The sequence below is a fragment of the Carcharodon carcharias genome, chromosome 17, assembly GCF_017639515.1.
Source record: "Carcharodon carcharias isolate sCarCar2 chromosome 17, sCarCar2.pri, whole genome shotgun sequence".
Taxonomy (NCBI): domain Eukaryota; kingdom Metazoa; phylum Chordata; class Chondrichthyes; order Lamniformes; family Lamnidae; genus Carcharodon; species Carcharodon carcharias.
In genome coordinates this window covers 24,411,666-24,436,536 of record NC_054483.1, presented here as the reverse complement: position 1 = coordinate 24,436,536, position 24,871 = coordinate 24,411,666, and the positions used below count along the sequence as shown (strand labels likewise).

Sequence of the window (24,871 nt, the reverse complement as noted above, 5' to 3'; positions counted from 1 at the left end):
ACACGTTTGGTTTCAAAACAGAGAGAAGGTGCATCGTCAGCCAAGGGCACAGCGACAGGCGAAGTGGAGGACTTGAGAGAGGGACATGATCCTTTTGCTATTCCCATCGGTGGTCCCTGTTCAAATTTGCATTTATATGGCGCCTTCGGCCAGCTGAAAGTGCTGCACCGGCGCCGACCGACTTCTGAAATGCAGTCACAGTCGGCAGCAGCCGTTTTGTGCACAGCAAGCTCCCACAAACAGCCGTGGGCCAAGTCATGTGTGTCAGTGCTGTTGGCCGAGGGGCGATTATTGGGCCAAGGACACCGGAGCGCACTCCCATGCTGATACTGAGAACTGCCCCACGTCGAGAGGGCAGCAGTCAGGGCAGGATGGTGGGGGTGGGGCCTTGGCTTCACAGCTCATCCGCAAAAACAGCACCTGTGGCAGTGTAGCGCCCTCCCAGCCTCCATGTTGCGCTCAAGTCTGAGGGCTGTGCCTTTAACAAATGTTCTGACTCGAAACACATCAATGACGACAACAAGCCAAGACTGGTGGCTACCTCATTGGCTGTCAAGCGCTATGGGTCATCCTTGTAATCATGAATCATAATTTCGATATGAGTGCAAGTTCCTTTCGCAAGTGCTAAAAATCAGCTTTGACTTTTTGTATTGACAGCGGACGGGAGCAGAGCTGAATGGAACCCCAACAGTGCCACCGTCTGGGAACTTCCTCAACCAACACTAGACCAGTTTGCAAGGCAGCAGAGTCAAGTTTTCTGGTCGTATTCCCTCTGCCATTTCCACCGCTTCTCTCTCTCTCACACACACAGTCATAACTTCTGCAACCCGCAGCAAAACACAATTCTGCACTTTCCCCCACTCCACCCTCAGAAATGCAATTAACCCCAATAATTCACTCCAGCACGGCTGAAAAAAAGGGACATGTCGATGAAACTTTTCTTTATACACGAATAAGGACAGATATGCCAAGAATACCAAATTTCAACAGGGAGCAACAATTTATACTGCACTTCTCTTCCCCCCCACCCCAAGTCATACTCAGTTCTTTACTACCAAGCCGCTATATGATTCACTTTCCTCAAGTGGATTTTTTTTTCATTTTTAAATGTCAGAAGAAGCTGGGGTTTGCATTTAATTTTTTGACTCTCCAATGAGCTTCTTGGTTCTTTGCTGCACTGCCTGTCCTTCCACGTCTCTGCTCGGTTGGCGCCAAAGCCCGGAGGAGTTGGGAGGCGTATGCATCAGTTCTCACATGAGGCACGGTCTAGACATTTTTACAATCCACTTGCGTGAATAACTTTTCCCCGAAGTGATGTAACAAATAATGAAATGGCCAAAAAAAACCTCTTAAAAGCGGAAAACATCCAAGACTGGCAGCCAGTTTAAAATTGTTTTTGTTTTAATTTAGCATTAAAAAAATACACATTATTCAGTTTTGAAGAATCTTTGCAACTTCTTAGAGACATGGATTGCCACACTCGATATAAAGCAATTCTCCAATAAGACACTGGTTTTTCTCCTCTTCACACAATGAAAAACTATATATTTTTTTTTCAAAAATGACAGTGCATTGAAGAACACAGCAGCAGTGCAGAGGTGGCAAAGTCTGAATGGTGGTCAATGTCAGTACCAGTCAGGAGGCCACAACAAACACTGGGCCAGGTCAGTGAGCTCGCAGGAGTGAGACAGTGTTCTTCAGAAGTTAGCCAGTTACCTCTGCTCAACCAGACTGGAGTGAGAAGGTCACCCTGAGCCAGTTGCCCGCCTCTTACTGGCACCTTGCCCTGTGGCCTGACATGCTTGCCCAGGAGCTGCATCAAATCAAAAAGGGCCAGCAAAATCCTATTCCTTTTCACAGAACAGATCCCCTCTGTTTATAGGCACAAACCCCTTTGCCAGTCACTATTGCAAAGGGTGCTGGCCCTGCCCAGGGGCAGGTGGTGATGGTGGTGGAAATCACCAACTCTCCCTCCCTGAGCATCCCCCCTCCCACTCCCAAACCTACCCCTACCCCCACCCCTACCAGCATGAAGTCTTTGGGGGAACGAATACTGGGGGCCCAAATTCTCCTGATGGCCTTGGACGCTGATTTCACATTCATTCCAAACCTTGGAAACCTTTCACAATGAACACCTCCGCCATGCCAGAGAGAGAATCCAAGGAGGAAAATTAACTAGTTTCAAGTTTAAAATACTGAGAGAGTTTCAATCTCAGGTAGAAATTGAAATTTTTGGACAATCGACTGAGAACAAGGGGATCTCTTACCAGAAGAGACTCAAAACAGACAGATTAAGAGAATAAGAGTGAGGTTGAGCAGGCAAGTGTGAGAATGAGAGGGGGAATGAGTGAGAAATTAGATAAAGGAGTTAGAGCAAAGGGATCACTAATACAGCAAGAGGCCATTGTAGAAACTCAACATTTTATGACTGAACATTAATTTAACATTCTAAATTTGCTCATTCCATAAAAGTCTTCTCAGCATATGGGGCATATTCTAAAAAAGACACAAACTTCGCTTAAAACTGTGGGATTCTGTGACATTCACATGTTGAAAAATCAATGCAAAAGATAAAAAGACATTCAAACCCTAACAACATGCCCCATCTCCTATGCAGCTTATTTCAGAAAACATCCTGAGCAACATCCTTCACTCCTTCTCAATACATTCAGTTAAAACCCCCAAACTTGATAAAATATCTCTAAACAGTGAGAAAATCTCTTTCTCTCTCTCTCTCTCCATATACATCTCCTATACACCCACTTCATCGCTGAAAATCACCTACCCTTTCCCCTTCCAACAGACAATCAGGAGAGCTCCACAGTATTATTGGGCTGTGAAATGCATCACTGAACCCATTACAGTCTTTGCCTGATGTCAACACTCTGCTTTTGAATAAAGATCAGGAGCCATGACCCTTGTTTACTTTGTTTTCCCACCTTCGCTGCACCCCCTCCCACCATGGCCAATGTGAAGTCTTCCTCCCACATCCTGACTGTCACCATGGAAGATGGGGCAATTAACCTCACCTCCCCCTCCCCTCAATGCCCAGTCAATTAAGCAAGAGTCTCGTCATCTCTACCTCCCCCTTGTCGATGGAGTTCAGTGACCAGGCACCTCAATGAGCTGAAGCGACAGTTTTCTTGCATTGTAAGACCCTTGCCCGAGAAAACAATGTGGATCTCAGGGAGGGGTGTGTGCGTGTGCATATCTATGCATAGGACATAGGAAGGACAGTTTGGCCTGGTGTCTGTTTCACTCAATCTCTCCAACCTCACCAAGGTACCGAGCATATAGTGGGCTTTCAGACCCTCAGACTGTGAAAGCAGCCAGCTCTAACTTCCCTGCTTTGAGAGAGGATTTATTCAAACGGATATTTAGCAAGCATTGCAACACAGAAAGGGTTCGCCAGGAACTGACCATTGCCAACAGGTTTCTGTTATCCCTACATTCACACATTGGCTTCAGAGAGCCGAGAGCAGCTCCTCTTCCGCGTCTATGGGCTCAAAGCCTTTTGATATTGCCCTCTGAAATATAAAGGGGGTTGGAGGAAGTTGAGCTGGTCCAAGCTTCCAGGGGTGTTTCCAACAGCAGCCATCAAAGCACAATTGGCTGACGCATAGCATTCTGATAATTTCCTAAATCACCTCTTGGAAAACTGTGGGAGTGTCTCGCTCAACACTATCCCATCTTCATGTTAAAGGTGGGGGGGTGGGGGGGGGGGGGGGGGGGGGGGGAAATGGGGCGCCCTCAAGAGGAGGGCGGCAGAAGCTGTTGCTGCTGCTTCGTTATGAAGTACTTGAAAAATTCATAGACTGACCAACAAATGGCAGTGGAGGGCATCTGATAAATGACGCGGGCATGCACACCCTTGAAGTAGGCAGGGACCCCACCAATTTGGTAGACTGTCCTCAAGGCATTGGCCATACCCGAAAGGTGCCTGGTTTTGCTTTTCAAGGTTCCCAGCTTCAGATTCTCCTGCGTGTTCAGTAGTGTCTTGCAGACATCCAGTGGAGTGGTGGCTGCAGCTGCTGTTGCCCCTGCCAGGGCCCCGGAGAAGACATGTGACAAGGGATTGTAGTGCCGGCACGGGTTCAGCTGCTCCTGCATGAACTCGTAGGTCATGAAGTGAATGGCCTGGAAGGGCACATTCATGGTCAGCTGTGTGGTGTAGCTCCGGTAAAAGGCTCTGATCCCTTCCACTTTGCGCACAACCCGGATACAGTGCAAGACGCTTTTGTATGGAGAATTAAACATCTGCATTCGTTGCTTGACAGCTGTGTGAGTGGTGCAGGAGGAAAACACAATGGGTTAAACACAGCCTCGGTTGATCCCCCTCAGTGACTTCATCAAACACTGCCTGAAGAAAAGCAGACTTTGCCCACATCCCACTCCGCTCTCTGCATTGGCTTCCCAGTTCCCCAGGCAAGGCTCAGACCTTGACAACCCCAGCCTGATGCTCCTTGCTCAGCTGGGGACTTCCAGCCACTGCATTAGACCCGACCCAAACTGGGATGGAAGGAGAACAGGCAGTCATTGGCAGGCCTCTCAACCTGGCCTGGAAAGGAGGGGGCAGAAAGTTAGCCCAAAGCTGAATATGTCCCAGCACCATTGATTCATGAGTCAGAGTTCCTTCCTCAACCCCCACACCATTGAGCTTCAATGGCTGAACTGGGCCCATGCTGCTCCTAGACTAAGACCAATGCCTGAGCGACACACGTCCTGATCTCAAAGAGTAATTACAGCACAGAAGGAAGCCTTCGGCCCACCGCGTCCATCTCCACTCTCTGTAGAGCAATCTAATCAGATTTCCAGCATCCGCAGTTTTTTGTTTTTAAATCAGTCCCATTTCCCTGTTCTATTCCCACATCCCTGCTACTTTCTTTCCCTCAAGTGCCCATCCAATACCCTTTTGAAATCACTGTTTGCCTCCACTGACAACTCCCTTAAAGGCACTGAGTTGCAAATTAAGAACTTAGGTGAATTGTTCTTTAAAATGACACATTGCAAATGCTGCAAATATACAAGCCCAGCAGCTTTTGCAAAAGAGCAAAGACGGCTTGTGGCCTTGCCCACATATATCATTCATTAGCTCCTATGTTCATTAGTCCCAGACCAGATCATGCCCTGTTCTGACAGCTTCCCTCCTGATTGTATGCTCTCCCCTCTCCCTCCTGCAAGAGAGCTGACTTCAGTGTGGGATCTGCATGGCTTAGTGCTTTAACCCATCAGACAGCAGAAGCAGCTCCACCATTCTCCTGACCCAAGCAAAGGAAAGTCCATCCTGATAGGTACTGCAGCCTGTCAGCATTCCCACCAGAAGCAGCACCAGGGCCATGACTTGGAACACAGACTGATACACCCCCTGCCCCACTTGCGCCCCCCCCCCACCCCCCCAACACTTCCACTGCCCCAACACTGTCGAGGTGTCATTACCTTCAGCAGGTGTCATCATAGCATCATGTATCAGGGTTGCCATCCCTCCCGCTACACCTGCAGAACAAAAGGGGACATCAGAGAGTCTGGATCTCACACCACAAAGACTGCTCAGGACTCATGGTCACAACCCACTCAAAATAGCAGGAGATTGACACTGCACCCAAGACCAACCATCTCACGCCCAACATCTGACAAGGCAGGCAGCATGTCACAGGCACCAAGAGGCTCTGAACAGCATGTGCCTAACGCGTTGTGTCGGCCCAGCATGCTCTTGGAGCTGCTTTAGGACAGAGGCACACAATACATCAGAGCGTCCTGACACACAGCCTCCAGAAGAGACAGTCTCCCAGTAACAAGTCACACGGCTACAGTGGTACCCCAGAGCTGGGACCCCGACAATGAGTAACCCTTATTTATCAAGGACATGGTGAAAGTGAGAAAGCGAGAGGAGACAGACAGACAAAGACAAAAGAAATTATATGAAAGACGGAGAGCGAACGAACAAATAGAGAAAGGATAGAAAGAAAAGAGCAAAGAGAAGAGGAAAAGCAGAGAGAGAACACAAATAAAGGAAAGAGAAAAGAAAAGATTAACAAAAATAGAAGGAAAAGGAATTTGCATTAAGAAATGCCATTCAGCCAGAGAACATTGCTGTAAGCTTCTGAGCCAATGTAGTCCTTCTTCTGTGGTGCAGGGGTCATTGTGATGCAGTAAATATGTCAGTGGAGAAACAGTGAAAAGGCATTTGTTTCCGCTGAGCCACACGACACTGTTGGAACCCTTGAACTTCCACCCTCCTGGAGGATGGTCAATCCCTGAAAGGTGGACAAAATAATCTCAATGTTGGGCACACTTAGACAACTCTGATTCCTCGAGTACCTGGATGCTGCAAATCCTTCAGCCAGACTGGCGAAGCTGTATTTAACTGGGTGCGTGGCATTATTTGTCTGCCCAGTGTTGTTGGAAGCTTCACCATCAAAGAAGGAGTTGAGAGAGAGCAGGTCCCCATCTCACCATTCTAGCCCCAGGCATGAGAAGATGGTTCCAAGACCCATGTTACTCTCTAACCCTTGAGCCCCTGCCAAATTCTAAACTGGGACGGAGGTGGGACTTGGTCCCACACTTGGTTCTTGGCTGGCATGCTCACCACTAAGACAAATGCAACATTGAAGGTACTGGAAATAAAAATGACTCCAAAAAAGTCTTCATTTCTCCTCATTCAAAGGCTGGAGTTACAATGGTCTTGGCTGGGCCAGCAGACAGCAGGTTCCAATTCTCTTCCATGGTTTGTTTGCTGCTACAGGTGCTTCAAGTCAAATGTACCCTTGGATACATGTGGGAACCTGTCAGATTGGGCTCTGTGATTTAAACATCGAGTAGAATTGGGCCAATATTCCCCGCAGTCGAGAAAACTCAGGTGGTGATCTCATTGGAGCATTTAAAATTCTTATGGGGCTTGAAGGGGTAGACCCGAGGAGACTGTTCCTCCCTGGCTGAGGAATCCAGAACTCAGGGTCACAGTCTCAGGATAAGGGATCAGAGCTGTTCGGGGCTGAGTCGAGGAGGAATTCCTTCACTCAGTGTTGTAGATCTCTGGAATTCTCAGCCCAGAGAGCTATGGATGCTCAGTCATCGAGTAGTTCCCAAGTCCGAGACCAATAGATTTTGGTCACTTGGGGAAAATGGAGGGACAAGGGGATCAGATGGGAAAGTGGAGGAGAGGTGGAAAATCTATTATGATCCTTTTGCCTTATCGAACAGGCTCGAAGGCCTGTATAGGCGTCACCTGCTCCTATTCCTTAAGTTGTTCTCTCCGACACCAAAGCAGGATGGAGTTGATGAAGTGCACTCAAAACTCCTCCAACCAGACAGAACATGAGCAATCAAATAAAAGCAAAATACAGCAGGTGCTGGAAGTCAAATAAAAAAAACACAAAAAATGCTGGATAAACTCAGCAGGCCAAGCAGCATCTGTGGAGAGACAGAGTTAACATTTCGAGTCCATATGGCTCTTCTTCAGAAGATCAGCAAGATGGATTCATCAACAGGTTGGTTTGGAGACTCAAACGCACAATGTCTTGGCCCAGAACTCTTAAACCACGAAGCATCTCAGACAGGAGGTGAATCTGCAACCATGATGATTGCTGTACCACTCAAACCAACAAGCTCCAAGTCACCAAGGGTCAATCAAGTGTCGTGTGCCTGACCTCTGTCCATTGTGCCCAGCAGTTCAGCTGGTGACAAAGACAGGAGCAGCAAGTAAAGAGCTTACCCTTATGCCACACTCCAACTGCAGGCCCTCTCAAAGCAAGCAACAACTTGCATTTATAATCGCAGCTTTCATGTCCAATGACATAGCAAGGAGCTTCACAGCAGCTGGATAATGTAATGATGGCACACAAAGCTACACGAGAAGAATCCGGTCGGATACCGGAAGGCCTAGGTTTTCAGAATTGTTTTTCAAAGGAAGAAAGGGAGGTGGCAAGGTGTGGGGAGGGGGGTGGGGAGTGGGGGCCTGGGCACAGTGAAAATGAGTGAATGCCAGGCAGGCAGAGTACATAATGACAGCCCATTGCGCCGCCCACGGCTCAGTCAGACATTCCAAATGCGACAGCATTGCAGTGGGTGTGCCAGCATTAAACAGAACTCCTCAGGTGGGTCTAACAGATTCCATGGCACTGTTTCCAAATGCAGGAGAGGAGTTTTCCAGAGTCATCTAATTAATATTTACCCCTCATCTAACTTCACTAAAACAGATTATCAGTTCATAAGACCATAAGGCCCTAAGACATAAGAGCAGAAATTAAGCCATTCGGCCCATCGAGTCTGCTCCGCCATCAATCATGGCCGATAAGTTTCTCAACCCCATTCTCCCGCCTTCTCCCCGTAACCTTTGATCCCCTTACCAATTAAGAACCTATCTATCTCAGTCTTAAATACACTCAATGACCTGGCCTCCACAGCCTTCTGTGGCAATGAATTCCATAGATTCACCACTCTCTGGCTAAAGAAGTTTCTCCTCATCTCTGTTCTAAAAGGTCTTCCCTTTACTCTGAGGCTGTGCCCTCGGGTCCTAGTCTCTCCTACTAATGGAAACATCTTCTCCACGTCCACTCTATCCAGGCCTTTCAGAATTCTGTAAGTTTTAATCAGATCCCCCCTCATCCTTCTAAACTCCATCGAATATAGACCCAGAATCATCAAACGTTCCTCATACGTTAAGCCTTTCATTCCTCGGATCGTTTGTGAACCTCCTCTGGACCCTCTCCAGGGCCAGTACATCCTTCCTGAGATACGAGGCCCAAAATTGCTCACAATATTCTAAATGTGGTCTGACCAGAGCCTTATAAAACCTCAGCAGCACATCCCTGCTTTTATATTCTAGTCCTCTCGAAATAAATGCCAACATTGCATATGCCTTCCTAACTACCGACTCAACCTACAAGTTAACCTTAAGAGAATCCTGGACTAGGACTCCCAAGTCCCTTTGCACTCGATTTCTGAATTCTCTCTCCATTTAGAAAATAGTCTGTGCCTCTATTCTTCCTACCAAAGTGCATGAACTCACACTTCCCCACGTTGTATTCCATCTGCCCATTTTCTTAACCTGTCCAAATCCTTCTGCAGCCTCCCTGCCTCCTCAATACTACCTGTCCCTCCACCTATCTTTGTACCATCTGCAAACTTAGCCAGAATGCCCTCAGTTCCTTCATCTAGATCATTAATGAATAAAGTGAAAAGCTTTGGTTCCAACACTGACCCCTGCAGAACTCCACTAGTCACCGGCCGCCATCCTGAGAAGGACCCCCTTATCCACACTTTCTGCCTCCTGCCAGACAGTCAATCTTCTATCCATGGTAGTACCTTGCCTCTAACACCATGGGCTCTTATCTTACTCTTATGCAGTCGTTACCACATTGCTGTTTGTGGGAGTTTGCTGTGCACAAATTGTTCCTGTGCTTCCTTGATCCAGTGACTACACTTCAAAAAGTCCAATTTGGCTGTGAAAGACTTTGGGACATCCTGAAATGGTATGAGATGCAAACAAATATAAGTTTTTTTTCCCCTTTGGTGATCAGGAGCAGGAACAATACAGCACAGATGAAGGCCATTCAACCCATCATCCCTATACCAGCTCCTCAAAAGAGCTTTCCAGTTTGTTCCTCTTTTCTGTGCTGTTTCCGCAAAGCTGTGCAAATCCTTCCTTAGCAAATATACATCCAATTCCCTTTGGTAAGTCACTTCTACTAGCCTTTCAGACAGATGTCTCTGGAGGTCCCATGATCTCACTCCATAGTATCTGGTAAGGGAAAACAGTGACATGGTGATAATGTCACTGCACTAGTAATCCAGAGACCCAAATGCACTAGGGACATGGGTTCAGATCCCACCACAGCTGCTGGTGGAATTTAAATTCAATTAATTAATCTGGAATATAAAACTAGTCTCAGTGATGGTGACCATGAAACTATCATTGATGGTTATTAAAAAACCCTATCTGGTTCATCAATGTCCTTTAGGAAAGGAAATCTTTAGCCAATCTGTGCTTACATGACTCCAGGTTGTCTCTGAACTGTCCTCCCAAATGCCCAAGCAAGCCACTCAGTTGAAGGGCAATTAGGAATGGGCCTTGTGAGCAATGCCCACATCCTATCAAAAAATAAATGGAAACCTCTGCCTGATTGATGCAGAAAGTTGCCATTTAGGCAGTTGTTTATCCTCTAAGCCAAGAGAAGCAGGGAGAAGGTGCACCCCCAGCAAGCAGTCAAGGTGAATGGGAACAGTTCCAAAGACAGTGAAGCTTTGGGAGATTGTGTAATTTACCAAGTCAGAAACCAGCTTCAGACCGTCTGTCGTTCACACTTGACCTGTGCCCCTTGATATCAGCTCCTCTCCAAACTGCTGCTGAACCAAGTCACCATGGGCTCAAAGAGGCTAAGAATTGTTCCAACTTCACTGATGCACTGCAAGATGCTGGAGCTCAATCAGGACAGATGGAATGGCCGACCTCAAACCTCATGGAGTTCGTCAAGCTGCACTCAAGGTGATTGTGGAGACAGTACCTGTCAGTACATAGTTCTGCTGTCCTCAAGCCTCTGACTCACTTTGGTCTGTCAGGCATCATCAGTCCTGTTGGCTCTGACCCAAGGGGAGGGAGGGGAGCCACCAGAACAGGGCATGATCTGGTCTGGGTCTAATGAACATACCCTGCCACGTGGGGTTTGTAGGAGTTCGGTGAAAGTTGATCGGACATGCCCTTCTGCAACCTTCTGATTCAGATCGAGCACCAAACCCTGCATCCCCACTGTCGAGTTCAGCATTTCGGTCAAACCCAATCGAGGGAGTGCTGCTGCTCAGTCCGAGGTACCGTCTTCCAGGGATGTTAAACAAAGGTTCTATCTGCTTTCGGAGATGGGCAGAAAAGACCCCACACCATTACTTCAGAGGCAAGCAGGATCATTCTCTCCAGTCTCCAGACCAATATTTAATCCCTCAACCAATATCACCAAGAGGAGTTTATGTGATGATGAAGTGTGGATGATTCATTTTCAGGATCTGGGCATCGCTGGCATTTACGATCCTACCCTAGTTGCCTTGGCCCGCTCGGTCACTTCAGAGGGTTGTCATGGGTCAATCATGCTGGGGTGGGTCAGGATCATGATAATCCAACAGGTTCATAAATTACTTTTATTGATAGCAGCTTTGTTCAAAAGCCCAGTTCATAGTCACAAATTTTCCTGGAAGGATTTGCACACACATCTTGCTGACTTCCTTGCCCATAAATGTAATCAGTACAGCTTCACATCACATTGCTTTAAGTGGGACTTTGCTGCTATATTACAACAGTGACTACAATTCAGGACTAGCCCACTGGCTGTTCAACTGGTTTGGGATGTGCTGAGATCATGGTTGGTGCTAGAGAAATGCAAGCTATTCCTTTCTTTCTCCACAAGTATGAGAGTTGGAGGACGACAGGGCAACTAAGAGTCAGCAGCCAGAACAAAGCTTACAAATGAGCAAACACATTCACTCCGTCAATACAGCACAGCCTTCCATCATCTTCTTGCTCATCCCAAAATACACCTTCCCTGCCCCTCCCCCAATATATCACCATGGCCACACAACAGACTGAAATAATATTTATCAGGTTCTTCACAGGAACACCCCAAACTACCCTTTGTGAGGAAGTTCGGTGGAACAGTGCTGCGGGGTGAGCATATACCTGTTCTAAGCTACTTGACCAGAAATCCTCAGGACAAAGCCAAGGGTTGAACCTCAAAGCAGCAGTAACTAGAGGCCAATTTACTGACAACCATACCCCCTACCCCCAGTCCCAGACAGCAGAATATCAGATGCATGGGGTCAAGGCTGGAAGGAGACCTTCCCTCACTCAAAAGGCCCATCATTGAGTGGGTGTCCCTTTCATTGTGCTGGCCCCTTTTCTGCCCTCTTGCCATGAAAATTAAGCCCAATGGGGACATTTCTAACATCATCAGCCCAAACCCAAATAAACTGCCCTTCCAGTGACGGTGATGTGGTTCACCCTCGGACTGTGGACTTGCCCCATTCACCCGCAAGGAAATAGAAACTGCCTGGACCCGCGGGGCTTGGCAGGCTTACATTTCCAGCGAGCAGCATCCGACATCTGGACCCAGTCCATTGAACCTGCCCTCTGGACTTTGCAAGTCCTGGTTACTGGCTAGCTTCTCAATGCAGCAGGGGGCCAAGACATGGTTTAACAGTTCGCAGAGGACTGAAATCAGAACCAAAAGTGCAAACCCAAAGCTCAGAACTGATGAGGTCAAGTTGAAGCCTGGGCCACTCTAAGACACCATTCAATCAGAGCATGAACACTGAATCCAACAGACAGGCATGCAACACACAACTACGATAGAAAAGCTTACACTCGCTGGCTGGTTAAGTACAAGAGACGTGCCAGGCTTGTAGCAGAATGTTAGAGTACAGAATTCACTGGACTTAATTGTCAAATACCGTTTGCTAAGTGACTATTGCCACCGTGACCAATGGCATCACTTAATGTCCTTTTCATTTTCTCATAGCTGGAAAAATATAAAGCATGAGCAGGTCCTGCACCAAGCACCATCGCATTCAGTCCTCGCAAAGGTCTCCAGTAACCTTCCGTGTGCATAATCCTCAGCAGACCATCAAATACATTCTTGTACTGTGCCTTAGGGTCGGGCTGTAAACTCTGCATGCGTGTCTGTGTAGAGGGGAAAAGAAACCAAATGAGAAGCTTGCTCCCAGTTACTTCCCTCCGAGAAAAATGAACCTGCATTTCTATAGCACCTTTCATGGTCTCAGGGCGTCCCAAAGCAAATACTTCTGTCACAGCGCTGGGAAACATGTCAGTCAACTTTATGCACAGCAAGCTCCCATGAACAGCAAAGACCGGGTGATCAGACTTGCTTAGCTTGAAGGATAAATATTAACGGGTACTGGGAAGAAAAACGGTGGCGTTCTCCCAAGTAATGCAGAAGGATCTTTTACACCTACTCAAAATGCAACAGTTAACTGGCCTTATCGAGGGCTCCAAGCATCACATTCACTGCTGATTTGCTGACCCCAATTCCAAGAATACTACTCTGGGACTGTGATAAAGACAAGCAAACAGCCATACAAAAACACAGGCCACCCTTATCAGACAAAGCTTCAGGGACCAACAGACAGCTGGTCAGACGTAGTCAATACTTTCTTCACTGATAACCTGAAGGAGCAGTGATCTGTACATATGCACAAAGGAGGCAAAGAAAGGACATGAGCATGCCATTTAACGAAAGCAGCTCAGAACGACTCCTGCACCTCCATGGAGCAAACATTCACAAGTTACAATGCCTGTGAGGACAAAATCCAAATCATTTTATATAGCATACACACAGCACAGTAAGAGTCCATTCAGCCCAACCACTCGATGCCAATGCTTTTGCTGCACTCAGGCCTCCTGCCAACTCGTCTCAGCTCTCTCCATGTTTATGCAGCCTCCCCTGAAATGCATTTCTGGTCTTGCCCTGTGGTACTTTTTTCTACATTCCCAGCACTCTCAAGCTTTCAGACTGCCCACACTCACATGCCCTTCAGATATCAGGCAAGGCAGTGGTGTTGATGCACTCCGAAGCAATAGAGATCAAATGATTTCAAAGAATATTTTGCCATGTGGTTTATGCCAATTCTTAGGAAGAACAGGTGACTTGGGCCAAGGGTCCCACAGCTCTTCAAGACTTGGGGGGGGGGTTTTCATTGGGTCTGCTGTTGACTCATTGCTAAGAGATGCATCACTACGATTAGCGAGCAGCTCTCTTATTGTAACCTACAACAACCAGCATGGCAGAAGTCAAAATCAAAGGACCTTTTTCATCTGGCAATTGCTATGCTCATAAATCTCTCCTTCAATCCTCTTCACAATGAACTGAAAACCAACATATTTGACTACTCTGGAATCTCCAACACCAGACAGCTATTTCCCCAGGCACAAATGGCAACAGGCTCACCGCACACTGAGGCAGAAGGGCAGAGTGAAAACAGTTTGAAAGCAGGGCCCATTTGCTTTGGAACTCTCCTCGGGCCCGGTGATATTTGTATTGAATCAATGTTACCATGGTCTGCATCCAGATAGAACATGTTGAACAATTCGCCAGTCAGGATTGAGATCCCAGCAAATCAGCAACGATTAGCAACGGCATCCAATGAGGACATGAGCTGCTGGTTCATTTTGAAGTCTTTGCTCTCCTGGCTGATCTCCCATCTTCCACCTCCCATAAATCTCAGCTCACTGGGGATCTCTGCTGCTTGTGTACTCATTTGGACTGAGTCTCATTTACGTATCACCCCTGTTCTCACTGACCTACCCTGAGTCTCATTTGAAAAGCACCTTCATTTTAAAAGTTCTCACATTTGTTTTCAAATCCCTTCTTGGCCTCGCTATTTATTCAGCTCCTTTCCCTATCTTTGTGATTCCCTCCAACTCTACAACCACCTGCCAAGATCACTGCACTCCTCCAATTGTGGTCTCTTGGAACAGTCCTGATTTTAGTTGCTTTACGATTGGCGGCTGCCTGGCCTCTAATCTCTGGAATTCCCTTCCTAAACCTCTCTACCATGAAGTCTCCTTTAAAGAAGCTTCTTAAAACTAATTCCTTACACCAAGTTTTTGGTCGCCAGTCCTAATATCTCCTAATGCAGTGCGGTGTCAATACTCTTGTCATGAGCAATGGGACATCTTGTTCCCCGAGAAGCACTGTACATAAATGCAGGCCGTTGCTTGTTGAGCTCATCACTGGTCATCTCTCGAGTAAACCCAACTAGCACGATCATAGGAAATAGGGGCAGAGGTAGGCCATTCAGCCCACTCCATCATTCAATAAGATTATGACTAATCTTCTACTTCAAGACCATTTTCCTGCACTGTTCCCATATCCCTTGATGCTTTTAGTAAATTAAAATCTATAAATCTCAGCCTTGAACATAATCAGTGACTGAGCCTCCACAGCCTTCAGGGGCAGAGAACGCCAAAGATTCACTATCCTCCGAGTGAAGAAATTCCTCATCTCAGGACTGAATGGCCTGCCCTTTATACTGAGACTGCGTCTCCTGGTTTGAGAGTCACCAGCCACCGGGAACCCTTCTGGCGTCTATCCTGTCGAGACCTGTTAGAATTTTGTATGTTTGAATGAGAACCCCTCTCATTCTTCTAAATTCCGGAGAATAAAGGCCCAGACTATTTAATCGTTCCTCCTAGGACAATCCTCTATCCCAGGAATTAGTTTGGTGAACCTTGGTTGGTACAGGGTGGTGCAGGCTGAGAACCAGCTTCCAATTTCTGAACCTGCAACATTTCGACTGCTCAGAAAGGTACTGGCCGGTTCCTTAAATTTTTCATTGAAAAGTCAATTTTCAGCATTCTCCCCATCACCAATGTTTTACCCTATAGCTGTCGTACCTTCCAATCCCAGCAGTCTTTCCATTCAAAAAGCAGGAAACACAGCTTAAAAAGAGAATATTTATTATTGACATTACCAGCGCCACTGGATGGGGGGGAAAAAAGAGGGAGGGAATAAAAATTGGATTTACTGTCAATTCTAAAGCCAGTACTATTGAAGTTTTATGTTTGTATACACATTCCCAGCCTTACGCGTTTCTAAGATGTGGGTAAACAACTTAATCAAACTGAGCAGGGTATTCGCATCACAGTTGGACAATCTCCAACTCAAGATGAAAAGTTTACAAACAGAGACACACACACGCACTGAATTTGCCCGATCGTTCTCAGAAGACGTGGTGCCAATTTCAGCTAGTTAACAATCTTAGAGCACAGGCCAATGGTGCTGAAACAGAGCAGCACAATCAATCATTACACACAGCCTTACTTACACCAAGGCAAACTGCCAAAGGTAGACCACGTGGCTGTTTGGGGTGGGGGTAAGGAAGAAACCCACTCTGGAGACACAAACTCAAAAATCTCAGCTGATATTCCAGTGCAGTATCGAGGGAGTGCTGCAGTGCCTGAGGTGCCATTTTCAGATAAGACATGAAACTCAGAACTGATGCCCCATCTGTCCCTCAGGTGGATCACTTTGCACTATTTTGATGATGATCAGGGGAGCTCTTCCTGGCTAATATTTATTCCAAAAACAGATTATTACCACTTATTCGTTGCAGCTTGCTGTGCATTTCCTGCACCGGTGACTACATTTCGAAAGTACATAACTGGCTGTAAAGTGCACTGGGACATCCCGAGGTTGTGAAAGGGGCTATAGAAACACAAGCCTTTGCACTCAATTCCTTGGAGCAGGACTGGCACCTGAGTCAGAGCTTAGAGTTCTAGCAAAGAGTTAACTTTACAGAATCACAGAGTGCAGAAGAGGGTCTTTGGCCCATCAAGTCTGCACCAACACATGAGAAACACCTGACCTACCTACCTAATCCCATTTACCAGCACTTTGCCCATAGCCTTGAATTATGACGTGCCAAGTGCTCATCCAGGTACTTTTTAAAGGATGTGAGGCAACCCGCCTCCACCACCATCCCAGGCAGGGCATTCCAGACCGTCACCACCCTCTGGGTAAAAAAGTTTTTCTCACATCCTCCTAAACCTCCTGCCCCTCACCATGAACTTATGCCCCTTTGTGACTGAATAGAATTTTGACTCTCAGTATAAAAAGTTGATGGACAAACTTGGTTGGGACCTCAATAGTCTTGTCTGCAGCTCAGGCTGCCAATCATGTAAAGATCGTCAAGCACCGCCTCAAGATAGCAACTTCTGTTTCTGAATGTAATCTCATCAAGTCACAACTAATCACTGAAGTATAATCTAATCAACCTGTTAATCTCCAAAACTCAGAACACCTCGTGAGTCATCACCAGGTGCATGTGCAATGTACTGAGAACTAGTTTGTGGGTAGCCGTAATTGCAATGTCTGTACTCTAACATTCTACCATGTCCTGGACACATCCGTCTTTCGTCAATAGTCAGGGAAACATTCAGGAGGGCAATTCCAGCCCTTGCCTACTGAGATTAATTTTGTGTATTGTGAGCTGTCCATTTGTTGACTAACCTAGACTTGGATCCTTTTAATCATCAAGAGCTATGGTCTGTGTTTGGCACTAAGCCAAATTCAGTGTGGGTTGTGAGGGAGCAGTGGAAAAGAGTGTTCCAGCACAACCAAGACACTGAATCTTCTGGTCCCAGCCGCAGCAGGGAGCTTGGCAGCTGGTTTGTGGGATGGTGGGGGGGTGGGGGGTGGGGGTGAATGTTAATTTGGCAGTAGGCCAGAAATCAGTTTCTTGACATTGGGATGAGGGCTTTAAGATGAGTCAAGCTTCCCAACAATCCAACGATCAATGTTGGAAAGCTCTTTGGCATGTATCGCCATCTCATGCAGGCTCATTGGAAGGTCACCTTGCTGGAATGAAGGTTTCCCCCCCTCCAAATTAAGTTCCCCACCAGTCAGAAATTACAACATTCACTTTTACGATCGCACACAAGTGGCATGCACCTGGCGAGGCAGACCTCTCTCATGATGAAAAGCGGGTTGCTGCTGCATTGTCGGCTCTGGGGAGCATCTGTAAATGCCAGCCTATGCCCGAGACCAGGTGGTAGCAGTGCAAGTTTGCGGGCATGATGACAAAGCGAGGAAGGGTTCACGGAGAAGGGTGGAGCAGTGGCCAGGCAAAGGTGGAAGTGAGTGTGCAGGCTGTCCAAGTGCCCTTTAAATATGGCTCCAGGACCTGTGACCCCATGAGTTAACAGCAGGGACAGTGACTCACTGCCTGACCCCACTGCGAGATTCACTATGCTACGCATGGATGCATAAACAATGAACCTAACAGCACCTAGTCTTATGTGTTTAGCCATTCCACCCATAGTAGGAATCACTCCCACTCCTACGCCCGGCACCAAACTTAGACTCCAGAGCAGAATATTCTGCCGAGTAAAATTCCCAACATTTCACTTGACCCGTGGCTGGAGAACAAAGCATTTGAACTCAAATCTGCAAAGCGAATGAGCTCAATTAGTACTTGGCAACACTGGGGTCTGAACCATCCAGTTGATCATATCACAGAAGATATCTTGTGTCGCTGTTGTACAAAAAAGACTTGACTTATATAGTGCCTTTCATGACCCAGGACATCCCAATACTTTTGACCAACATTTCGGTACTTTTGGAGTGTAGTGACTGCTGTAACGTAGGAAGCACAGCATCCAATTTACACACAGCAAGCTGCCACAAACAATGTGACGCTGACCAGGTAATGTGTTTTTGTGATAAATATTGTCCATGACACCAGGAAGAATTCCCCTACTCTCCTTACAAATACTGCCATGGGATCTCTCAGATCCACTTCAGGGGGCAGATGGGGTCTGTGTTTAATGCCGCACCCGACCGAAAGCACCTTGCACAGCACACTGTCACCAACGGAAGTTACAGAATGCAACAGAGCTACGCTCAGCAAGAGTGGGCAGTACACATGACATCGTTGGTGGATAGTTTCAGAAGGGTGAGAAATTTGAACTCAATCTTTAATTCTTTAAGGGATTCCTTGAGGCAAGGCCATCCCAATCCCCAATTGCCCTCAAGATGGGGGCGGCAAACACGACAGACAACACAGTAAAGGTGCTGGTAAGAAGGGAGTCCCACATTTTTGACCCAGCGACAGTGAATGATGATGAGTGGCTTGGAGGGGAGCTTGCAGGTGGTGATGTTCCCATGCATCTGCTGCCCTTGACCTTCATGATAGAGGTCGCAGGTTTGGAAGGTGCTGTCTAAGGAGCCTTAGCGAGTTGCTGCAGTGCATCTTGTAGATGGTATACACTGCTGCTCCTGTGCATCGGTGGTGGAGGGAGTGAATGCTTGTGGATGGGGTGCCAAACAAGCGGGCTGTTTATCCTGGAGCTTTGTGAGCATTGTTGGAGCCACAGACATCCAGGCTGTGCAGGAAATAACCAGCAGAGTATTCAGAAGCTTAGATACAAGTCCAAGATGAGGGCATCCTCACAGAACACTGTCAATCTGCTGAAACTTGGAGGGTCAAGGCAGTGACTCGCCTGACATACAGGACAGATGCTGTGGCTTCAGCAACATGAGAGTGATTGTGGCTCAGGTAGGAAAGGCTGAGGAGATAGAAAGCACTGCCTTCAATGGGGAGAGCACGTGGATAACAAGATCCTCAATCCACTAAAACAGCCATTGACTCAGCAGCCAGCAGGATCACTCAGTCCTATTCAGAGCACTCCATTGCTCAGTTTCTCAAGTCGCACAAGTGTACCCAAGACAATGCTGTAAATTGTAAAAAAGTGGGAGAATTTTCTGAACAGAAAAAAAAAATTGAAAGCAATCCTCATGTGTCAGACAGGTGGATAAATTCCACAATTAGAGAAAAATCAAGTGCAAGTTGCAGAAGTGTTCCTGCAGTCATCAGATCACAGCTTCAGTGTAGCAAACTTTCAAACAGGATTCAGAGCTGTCCCTCAGGCTGCATACAAAACCCAGCACCTATAACAAAACATCTCAATGGTCTGGCAAACAGCATCAATAATGCACAGTAACTCAAAAGGAGAAAACATACAGGAGGAACACTGAGCTTGAATCCTATTTCAGGTTTTCAGAAGTTGAAAAAGGGAGTTACATTTTAGTGTAGTTTAAGTCCAGCTGTATTTGTTGAGTCTACCTCCTGAAGAGAAATGTCTCAGCGGAACCATTAGGGCTGGAACACTGACATGCTAAAGGTACATGTCACTCTAACAACTAGTTCTCGTGTTATATATAGAATCACAGAATAGTGCAACACAGGCCATTCAGCACACAGAGTCTGCGCCAGCTATTTCCAAAAAAAAAGTTCAGTTAGCCCCACTGCCCCCTTCTTTCCTCCAATTACTGCTCTCTGGTGAGGTAAAGATGAATATCAAATTTATACCTGCTCCCCACTTTCTACAGCACCTTCTACGCTCCTACTCCAGGGTAGGAACCACGGGATAAGAAGCACGTTTCTCAGAGGGAAGATCCAATGCTTGGTATATTGGGAATGCAGGGCTCATCTATGATATAGCACGCACATAAAAATGTGGCCTTAGTGTTATAGAAACCACACTGCTATCCTCGGTTGCAAAAGGTACAGGTATTCCAGAGAGTTAAGTGTTCATATTACCCCACACAGAGCAGTCCCACTGCTGTTATATCTAGAATAAACTGCTAATCATAGGTCTAACCTATTGAAAGAAGGCGCACTTACTGCACAGAAGGCAGTCCCATTTTATTTATAGAGCGCACTCTTCTCCTCAACTGAAACCACCAGATAAAGGTTTATGTCACAACAGAGGCCAGGCCCAGTGCTGTTTATATACAGCATGCACTGAGAGCCCAGGATTTTCAGGGACAGGGGCAGCTACAGATCCCACTCACTCACCTTGACCGAGTCGATGGGGAACATGATTGAATGTTTCAAGATCCCACTGAATTCAGCACACTCCCAGCACAAGGTATTCAGACACAGGGACGGATTGATACAGGGACAGGGATAGATGGACATGGACAGATAGATACAAGGACTGGGAAAGATTGATACAGGAACAGGGATAAAGGGACCATGTTAGAGAAAAGGACAGATCAACTTGGACAGATAGATACATGGACAGGGATTGAGGGACAGGGACAGATGGATACACGGTCAGGGATTGAGGGACAGGGACAGATGGATACACGGTCAGGGATTGAGGGACAGGGACAGATGGATAGAGGGACAGATGGATAGATAGAGGGTCAGGGATAGAGGGTCAGGGATAGAGGGTCAGGGATAGAGGGTCAGGGATAGAGGGTCAGGGATAGAGGGTCAGGGATAGAGGGTCAGGGATAGAGGGTCAGGGATAGAGGGTCAGGGATAGAGGGTCAGGGATAGAGGGTCAGGGATAGAGGGTCAGGGATAGAGGGTCAGGGATAGAGGGTCAGGGATAGAGGGTCAGGGATAGAGGGTCAGGGATAGAGGGTCAGGGATAGAGGGTCAGGGATAGAGGGTCAGGGATAGAGGGTCAGGGATAGAGGGTCAGGGATAGAGGGTCAGGGATAGAGGGTCAGGGATAGAGGGTCAGGGATAGAGGGTCAGGGATAGAGGGTCAGGGATAGAGGGTCAGGGATAGAGGGTCAGGGATAGAGGGTCAGGGATAGAGGGTCAGGGATAGAGGGTCAGGGATAGAGGGTCAGGGATAGAGGGTCAGGGATAGAGGGTCAGGGATAGAGGGTCAGGGATAGAGGGTCAGGGATAGAGGGTCAGGGATAGAGGGTCAGGGATAGAGGGTCAGGGATAGAGGGTCAGGGATAGAGGGTCAGGGATAGAGGGTCAGGGATAGAGGGTCAGGGATAGAGGGTCAGGGATAGAGGGTCAGGGATAGAGGGTCAGGGATAGAGGGTCAGGGATAGAGGGTCAGGGATAGAGGGTCAGGGATAGAGGGTCAGGGATAGAGGGTCAGGGATAGAGGGTCAGGGATAGAGGGTCAGGGATAGAGGGTCAGGGATAGAGGGTCAGGGATAGAGGGTCAGGGATAGAGGGTCAGGGATAGAGGGTCAGGGATAGAGGGTCAGGGATAGAGGGTCAGAGACAGATAGATAGAGGGTCAGAGACAGATAGATAGAGGGTCAGGGATAGATAGATAGAGGGTCAGGGATAGATAGATAGAGGGTCAGGGATAGATAGATAGAGGGTCAGGGATAGATAGATAGAGGGTCAGGGATAGAGGGACAGGGACAGATAGATAGAGGGACAGGGATAAAGGGACAGGGACAGATAGATAGAGGGACAGGGATAAAGGGACAGGGACAGATAGATAGAAGGACAGGGATAAAGGGACAGGGACAGATAGATAGAGGGACAGGGACAGATAGATAAAAGAACAGGGATTGAGGGACAGGGACGGATTGATACAGGGACTGGGATAGAGGGACAGATGGACATGGGCAGGTAGATGCAAGGACAGGGATCGAGGGACAGGGATAGAGGGACAGACGGATTGATACAGGAATTGGGCTAGAGGGACAGGGACAGATTTGATACAGGGACAGGGATAGAGGGACAGGGACGGATTGATACAGGGACTGGGATAGAGGAACAGGGACGGATTGATACAGGGACTGGGATAGAGGGACAGGGACGGATTGATACAGGGACTGGGATAGAGGGACAGGGACAGATTGATACAGGGACAGGGATAGAGGGACAGGGACGGATTGATACAGGGACTGGGATAGAGGGACAGGGACGGATTGATACAGGGACTGGGATAGAGGGACAGGGACGGATTGATACAGGGACTGGGATAGAGGGACAGGGACGGATTGATACAGGGACTGGGATAGAGGGACAGGGACGGATTGATACAGGGACTGGGATAGAGGGACAGGGACGGATTGATACAGGGACTGGGATAGAGGGACAGGGACGGATTGATACAGGGACTGGGACAGAGGGACAGGGACGGATTGATACAGGGACTGGGACAGAGGGACAGGGACGGATTGATACAGGGACTGGGACAGAGGGACAGGGACGGATTGATACAGGGACTGGGACAGAGGGACAGGGACGGATTGATACAGGGACTGGGACAGAGGGACAGGGACGGATTGATACAGGGACTGGGACAGAGGGACAGGGACGGATTGATACAGGGACTGGGATAGAGGGACAGGGACGGATTGATACAGGGACTGGGACAGAGGGACAGGGACGGATTGATACAGGGACTGGGACAGAGGGACAGGGACGGATTGATACAGGGACTGGGACAGAGGGACAGGGACGGATTGATACAGGGACTGGGACAGAGGGACAGGGACGGATTGATACAGGGACTGGGACAGAGGGACAGGGACGGATTGATACAGGGACTGGGACAGAGGGACAGGGACGGATTGATACAGGGACTGGGACAGAGGGACAGGGACGGATTGATACAGGGACTGGGACAGAGGGACAGGGACGGATTGATACAGGGACTGGGACAGAGGGACAGGGACGGATTGATACAGGGACTGGGACAGAGGGACAGGGACGGATTGATACAGGGACTGGGATAGAGGGACAGGGACGGATTGATACAGGGACTGGGATAGAGGGACAGGGACGGATTGATACAGGGACTGGGATAGAGGGACAGGGACGGATTGATACAGGGACTGGGATAGAGAGACAGACTGATACAGACACAGGAGCAGGTACAGGTCACTCTCACTCACCTTGACCGAGTCAATGGGGAACATGATTGAGTGCTCCATGATGCCAGCCACTGAGCCGGCCATCATATGGGTGCTGATGGAGACAGTATCGGGGAGACTCTCATACACATCGCCATCCTGCTGCACTGCCTGTGGACACGATGTTGCTGCTGTCTCCTCTCGTGAATCCAGCTCCAGGCCCCGGCTGAGTGCCGGTTCGCCTGGGACACAGCCCACATCCATGGGGGGTATAAAGGGGGAGGGAGGAGGCCGAAGCCGCTCTCGGTCCCCCGGCTCCGGGCTTATAGCCCAAGCCCCGCCCCCCCACTCACGCACGCGTGCGTCCCGACGTGACAGACGCCCCGCCCCTCCCCCTCTCCCTTAACTGACAGACCTCTGAGCCAATCAGCTCTAGAGCCCTCCGGCCGCCAGACCAATGGGTGCAAGAGTCAAGGGGCGGAACCCCCCCCGCTGCGCCTCCTGTCAATCAAATCACGATGTGGTAGCGGCCGGCCTGCGGGCGGGGGGCGTGTCACTGATCGCTCACACCAATCGGCGTAGAGAATGGGCGGGAAGCGCAGCTTTGATTGGTCAGGATGATTGACAATCATTCCTGGCGCTGCCCAATCAAGCTGAGAGTCCCGCCCCTCCACATTGTTGCGTTTCATGGTGACTCGACTGTTTGAGACTCATTCAGGGCATTTCCCTTGTTACACATGAACACATGCAGTTTGCTCAATAAATGAATAAAACATTCAAAACGAAAATATTTGGAAAATAAACAAAAGCACTTTTCGAGCAGCCAGCCCTTTAGAAAAGTGCATTTAAGCTTTCTTTTTTACAACCGGTTTAGTGGATTGGAAATTGCTTCATTCAAACTTCTTCAAATACTTGTGAATTGGATTTTGGGGATTTTCATTTAATCCAATGTCTGAATGAACTGCCCAAGGGCAATATGGGCATCAGCAATGTCTGTGAACACCAAGCAGAACACAGAGAAAAGAGACTTGTCAGTTAAAACAGAGACAGGTGCCAAAGTAGACAATTGTGAGGACAGATCTGTTCTTTGGGTGTAGCCCCGTCTTGCAAACTGGCAATTTAAGATAAGTGAGCAGCTTAATGCAGCAGAAGAAAAGCAAAAAAAAAGTGGGGGCTGGGGGAGAGAGAGAGGAATGGGAGCAGTGCCCAAACCAGTTGGAGAAGTGATACCTTCCTAAAGATCATCTCAAGGAGGCAATTAAAGGGACAGAAGAGTGTGAATTGCAAAATAAAAGTGGCTAACATCGTCAACATGATTTACTAACTTGAGGTTTAAAAGCCTAAGGAATCCTTTCATGGTCTCAAGCCATCCTATATCCAGAACCTCATCCAGCCCCACAATCATTCAATATATCTGCATGCCTCCAGTTCTGGCCTCTTGTACATCATCAATTTCCATTGTTCCTGGGCCCCAAGCTCTGGAATTCTCTTCCTAAATCTGTCTGCTTCTCTCTCGTTCTTTAAAACACTCCTTAAATCTCTTGCTTGTGCACACCAGTATGTTTTGTGTCAAATTTTGTCTGAAGGGGTTGCTATGCTGGGACATTTTCATAGAATCAGAGAATGGTTGCAGCACAGATGGAGGCCATTCAACCCATGGTATCTGTGCTGGCCCTCTGAAGGAGCAGCTCACCTTGTGCCACTTCCCTGCTTTTGCCCCATAGCCCTGCAAAATT

At 47.9% G+C, this 24,871-nt stretch overlaps 1 protein-coding gene across 5 annotated transcripts; it reads right to left on the bottom strand.

Moving 5' to 3' along the window:
- Positions 1-1,383: 1,383 nt before the first annotated feature.
- Positions 1,384-23,500, bottom strand: LOC121289577 (mitoferrin-1-like). Of its 5 annotated transcripts, none has more exons than XM_041209123.1 (4): positions 23,178-23,500; positions 12,433-12,661; positions 5,437-5,493; positions 1,384-4,277 (listed from the first exon to the last, which is right to left on the bottom strand). In XM_041209123.1, the coding sequence occupies exons 1-4, from the start codon at positions 23,397-23,399 to the stop codon at positions 3,751-3,753; spliced, it is 1,035 nt and encodes a 344-aa protein (XP_041065057.1). In that variant the 5' UTR covers positions 23,400-23,500; the 3' UTR covers positions 1,384-3,750. The 5 variants fall into 5 exon arrangements, with proteins under 5 accessions (XP_041065057.1, XP_041065059.1, XP_041065060.1 ...); XM_041209125.1 differs by lacking the exon at positions 23,178-23,500 and adding an exon at positions 12,748-12,941; XM_041209126.1 differs by lacking the exon at positions 12,433-12,661 and having other exon boundaries at positions 23,178-23,314.
- Positions 23,501-24,871: the final 1,371 nt, after the last annotated feature.

Coding starts and splice junctions, on each gene's coding strand:
- LOC121289577 (XM_041209123.1), bottom strand. CDS start 23,399: ATGGATGTGGGCTGTGTCCCAGGCGAACCGGCACTCAGCCGGGGCCTG. Junction 5,494..12,432: donor CAATAGTCACTTAGCAAACG/GTATTTGACAAT, acceptor TTTGTTCTGCAG/GTGTAGCGGGAGGGATGGCA. Junction 4,278..5,436: donor TATGATGACACCTGCTGAAG/GTAATGACACCT, acceptor CCACTCACACAG/CTGTCAAGCAACGAATGCAG.